Source organism: Penaeus japonicus, unplaced genomic scaffold, assembly GCF_977035675.1.
Source record: "Penaeus japonicus unplaced genomic scaffold, GWHDUDI00000001_assembly GWHDUDI00000001, whole genome shotgun sequence".
Lineage (NCBI taxonomy): Eukaryota > Metazoa > Arthropoda > Malacostraca > Decapoda > Penaeidae > Penaeus > Penaeus japonicus.
In genome coordinates, this window is record NW_028234403.1 from 54,344,094 (window position 1) to 54,349,093 (window position 5,000).

The window sequence follows — 5,000 nt, forward strand, 5'->3', positions numbered from 1 at the left end:
TTCTGAAAAAGAAGTAATCATCTAAGTATGTACAATAGATTAGAAAATACAATAATTATCTGTTTGTATCCTAATGCATCTGCACAGGAACTTCAGGTTATATGGATTTAAGCTATTATATCAATATTCCTACACTTAATGATGTAGAAAATGAAAAACATGTAAGCTTATTTTTGGTTTCATTAATAAGCATTATCATGAGGTTTTCCTATTGGAGAGATACCTGGGTGAGATCAAGATAAGAGGACTAAGTTATGTAATTTCTTTGGTATTTGGTGCAGAGGGTAATGAACTCAGAGAAGACAGAAAAGTAGGAGGAAACTATACAATAATGCTATCAGTCAATGCGTGGTCAGCTGCAATACTGTAAACATCTATAATCAATTTTTTTGGTACAGTTTTTGTAGCTATGGATAATTCAAGAAGTTTGTCAGATCATATGCTATTTACACAAATCTACCCCAAATCTACAAGTTTACAATCCAAGAGGAGTTGGCTGATGCAATTTTTTTTTTCATTATTTCCTATCAGAGCTTGTAACTTAAGGTCATCATAACAATACACCCTTCTCTCATATAGGATTTAAAAAGAACTAGTTTGCCTTCATGAAAAAGAAAGCTGTAAAACCAACACCCTTAAACGAAAATCCCTTACTCAGTTGAACAGTAACTTCTGACTGTGTATTCTGCTGAAGTATATCCTTGCAATAGGAGTGCTTTTGATCTTGATTGCAATGGAGTTGATGATGACACTGCTACAGGGAATTTCAGCCTAATCTGTGACAAGTGACGAGTGGACGATCTTGATATCTGTCTCCTTACAGCTTGGAAGCACAGCTGATTCATGCTGAAAAGGGAAGAGAGAATGTAATCTGACTGAAGAATTTTAAAACATCAGATTACAAGATTAATATTTTATTAATTTTATTTGTTTTAGCTTTGATTCTTCCTAGAACAAAAGCCTTTCATGTTAGCCTTGGTGAAGTTCCCCCTTTTGAGTTACTAAGAACATCTCTATTTACGATTCAGATTACAGAAAAGGAAAAAAAATCAGGAGAGTGGCTTAATCAAAACAGGACGAGTCAGCATCCTTGAGAAGTACTGAAATATCCTGCCACTTATACATATACTGAAAAAATACTTAACTTCTATAATTCTGCACGCATTTCATACCCATTTAGTTATAGTAAACAATCTTTATTTAAGCCTTGCATTTATATATCTAATTTAAGGCATATGACATTTATAATCCATTTCCATCATACTGTTCATTTTCTTTCATGTTATTTCTTATTCTTATCTATTAACATCAAAGTAAAATACACACGTTTTCCAAGTTGCATAACAAGCATGACCCAAAGCCAAGAGACATATACCATATAAAATCACAACAAATACATACTATTAGTCTCCTGAAAACATCATCAACACCAGAAACCATGACCTGTGACCTGCAAACTGACCTGCGAAGGAAAACAGTCGTCATCTCTGTTGTGTTTCGGTTTCCCTGGCAACGAAGCCGGTCAGCTGATCGCAAGACGAGAGCTAAAAGTGCCGCTTCTTTCCCGCTGGATTTTATATTGAAGGTGCCGCTCTTTTCCCGCTGGATTTTAGATTGATTGTTGTGTAAATATTGTTTTGTATCATTTAAAGTGTGTTTTCGTATTGGTTTGTTGTATATGTTATTCTTTGTGTTAGCATGTTTTTTTAATTATCCGTTTTAGGAATTGGTATTTCAATTATTCTGTAGTTTTGATCAATTAATAAATTTCTGAATTATGATAAAATATAGTGGATCAACTGATTTTTTTTTATTGGAAGGTAGATATGATAAAATAGCAAGAAAATGTAAATATGTGGGGAAAATATCACTCCTATTCAACCAAATCCTTTATACAAATTAGTAAGCATTTAAAAAAAAAATCTTTCAACTGTATCACTCAATGATATAACACTTACCAACAAAGACATTTCTTAATTAAATACAAGATCCCTTTAATAAATGCAGGGTCCCTTCAAAACAAAATCCTCAGTCACATTGATCAGCTGTTCAGTCCGGTGTGAACCTTCGTCGCGATAAGGTTGGAAATCTGGGATTGATAGTAAATTATTCTCTTTAACTGTGGAAGAGTAAACAGGTATGATTAGATTATTATTTGTTTAGAAGAAGGGAATAATGATATTGACTATTCTTTTGGAAGCTTATTGATTTATGTTCATCAGATTTTTTTTTTTTTTAATCTTTTTGAAGGTGTAGTAGATAGGCCTAAAAAGTGGGCGAGGAGGTTTACCATAGGCATAGCATCCTAATGTTGCAGTGATGAATATGAGGAAATATAGGATATTTATTGATATGAAACCTGCTTTTCTCTTTATTTCCTTTTATAGGGTAATGATAATGTTGTAAAAATAACCAGATGGAAAATCTATTCCAAAGTCTTAATATTTGATAATTATATCAAGTCTCTCTAAGATTAATTGCATGCTTTGCTTTATAAGGAAACTTCTCATTTTAATTCTTCTTGAATAGGGTACCACAAATAGGCCATGCATTACAATACTAAATGTTGTGTGTTTTATAGTGAAATATTCACCATTATCAGATATGTTTAGTCACCATCACTATGCACTCTTGGTTTCAGGACTGTGACTTTGTGTGATGAGGAGACAGATGACTGCATGTAGGCCTATGCTTTCATCCATGAGTTCGGTTCTAGAAAGGAATAGACGTAGATCAGATTTAGATTTCTAGTTGCAAACTGATAGGTCTTGAGGTTGATTAAGAGAAATGAGAGGCTAAGAAATCCCAAACTGGTTGAGAAATGCGATAAAAATTAAATAGTAAATTTGTTAATACATATAAGGAAAAAAGAGAAATAAAAATGATCTCTGGGCTTAATCTTATTCCTTTCTCTTACCAAAGTGGTCATGGCTGCCAACAATGTGAGAGTGCTGTCAATCCAGAGCCATGTTGTCTCGGGCTATGTTGGGAACAAGAGCGCCTGCTTTCCGTTGCAGGTAAGTTGCATCTTGGGCTATGCTATGCAGACGGCCATATGATAGAGAATTGTTATCATTAACATTATCATTTTCTTAATCATCTTTCTGAAATTCTCTTAATGTGTAATAATTTTGCAGAGAAATATTTTTAAATGTTGGAATCCTCTCTTGGTACAGAATTGTTTTTATTCTTAATGAGCATTATGGTGTTTGTGTATTATATCTGCTAATGCCTTGGTCTTTGTTCAACTCCTACCATCTCCTTCGGTAAACCTGCATGGGAATAATGCTGCCTTGAAATGAAATGAGCTAAGATTGCGGAATCCTATTCCATTAACTTTGTAATTATGGTATGAAACAGCAGAAAAATAAACATTAAATTATGTTTGTGAAGGAAGTATAAAATGAATTTCATTACACAATAATTAAGAGATTAAAACATGAACTTGACATACTTTACAGGAAAAATTCATCAAATGAAAATGAACACTGTAATAGATGCTAATAAAATGCATATCTACATAGCTTTAGCAATGCAAATGCCTGATTATGCTGTAATTATTTTTTATTACCTTCAGAAAAGCTCTTCATCACCATTACTAAAATACCTGGTACTGATGAACATCCTATGATGTCTACTGTTGTGATAAAGTAGTTTTGATTCCTGGGAACCATCTACAGTGAGATAGGTGGCAATTAAAGTGGCATAGTGTCAAGCAAGTGCTATGGATAGGCACTCAACAACGCCAAACAAATATTCAAGTATGGTCTAATATGGGACCGGTTCAAGCTCTTTTTTGCCGGAATATATGTGGTTGCAATTTTTAGGTCTGTGCAAGATTGCTGATTAGTGAGAGGCTATGACCATTGTTTAACCCATTAGCAGCGGATGGCATGATTTGCTGCAAAGGCAGAGTCGGTCGTAGATGCAGATGGCACCATGCACAGACCTTTTTTTAATACCGCGACCAATGGGTTAATGTTATGCCTCTCTGATTAAAACTCTAATGGAACTCTGATATAACCCATCTGTACTGATGGTTACAGGGGATGAAGCTCCATATAAATCTTTATTTCTTTAATATTGTTGCTATAAATAGTTTGTCAATTAAAACTACTCTAGATTTACAGCATACACAACAGGCAATCCATCAGTAGAGTATACTGGTACTTGATAATGGTAATGGGAAGCTTTTCCAAGTAATTCCTCTCTTTCATTTTCTTTGCTGAATGTGTGTTAGTTATTCCAGTCACCAGTCTAAACATTCTTCCAAGTTCTCGAGGATATAATTAAGATTAGTGTCCTTCTCATGAATGAATGGTTAGAGAGGAGGTGTTTGGTGTTTTTATATCAAGAGTAAGTTGAAAGAGATATTTATATATTTTTCATGAGGTTTGTGGGATATTGGAAATGTTTGTGTGCACAGTTATAGGCATTTGCATTGTCTTCATTCTAGTGACTCATTAGATGCCAGAGAAGGGATTTTCTCGGTACAAGAATATCTTTCTGAGAAATATGATGTTTTCTCAAAAGTCCTTGAGCTATTTAATGTAATTTGTAATGCAATATGCTTGTATAAAAATCCATACTGAATAGGAAGATCTTCCTGTAGATAGAAATGAGATTTCAAAATGGATATTATTCAGGCTTCTTTGCAGTCTACTTTTCCATCTTCTCAAGTCAGTCTGTATGATAGGTATCTGTGTTTAAGGCACAAAGGGTGAGGAGACTAACCAAAAAAATATCTTTCCTATTTATTGTATTTAAGATATTTAAAGGGTTGCCATGCATAATTCATGTATCTTCTGTGGGTTGAATTGAGTTGTGTAGTAGTAAGAATCCATTTTCAATATCTATGTAGTAGATATTTCCAGCATGGGAGAGTGAGAGTGAGAGAGAAAGAGAGAGAGAGAGAGAGAGAGAGAGAGAGAGAGAGAGAGAGAAAGAGAAAGAGAAAGAGAAAGAGAAAGAGAAAGAGAAAGAGAAAGAGAAAGAGAAAG

General features: G+C 34.0%; 2 protein-coding genes across 5 annotated transcripts in view; one reads left to right on the top strand and one right to left on the bottom strand.

The window, feature by feature from the left end:
* Positions 1 to 1,571, bottom strand: part of fh (frataxin) — a 2,535-nt gene extending 964 nt beyond the window's left edge. The window contains exons 1-3 of one of the 2 annotated variants that reach the window (XM_043010224.2): positions 1,463 to 1,571; positions 655 to 846; positions 1 to 2 (exon numbers count right to left, since the gene is read on the bottom strand). The exon at positions 1 to 2 is cut by the window's left edge and continues 116 nt beyond it. In XM_043010224.2, the coding sequence (XP_042866158.2) occupies positions 1 to 2; positions 655 to 846; positions 1,463 to 1,485 (217 nt within the window). In that variant the 5' untranslated portion in view covers positions 1,486 to 1,571. Of the gene's footprint in view, positions 3 to 654; positions 847 to 1,401 lie in introns of both variants that reach the window. The other variant, XM_043010233.2, reaches the window with a different exon arrangement.
* Positions 1,572 to 2,000: 429 nt separating this feature from the next.
* Positions 2,001 to 5,000, top strand: part of Pdxk (pyridoxal kinase) — an 11,385-nt gene continuing 8,385 nt past the window's right edge. Inside the window, exons 1-3 of one of the 3 annotated variants that reach the window (XM_086542707.1) lie at positions 2,020 to 2,137; positions 2,642 to 2,728; positions 2,923 to 3,017. In XM_086542707.1, coding sequence (XP_086398833.1) covers positions 2,659 to 2,728; positions 2,923 to 3,017 — 165 coding nt within the window. In that variant the 5' untranslated portion in view covers positions 2,020 to 2,137; positions 2,642 to 2,658. Of the gene's footprint in view, positions 2,138 to 2,641; positions 2,729 to 2,922; positions 3,018 to 5,000 lie in introns of all 3 variants that reach the window. The other 2 variants (XM_086542718.1, XM_086542725.1) reach the window with 2 other exon arrangements.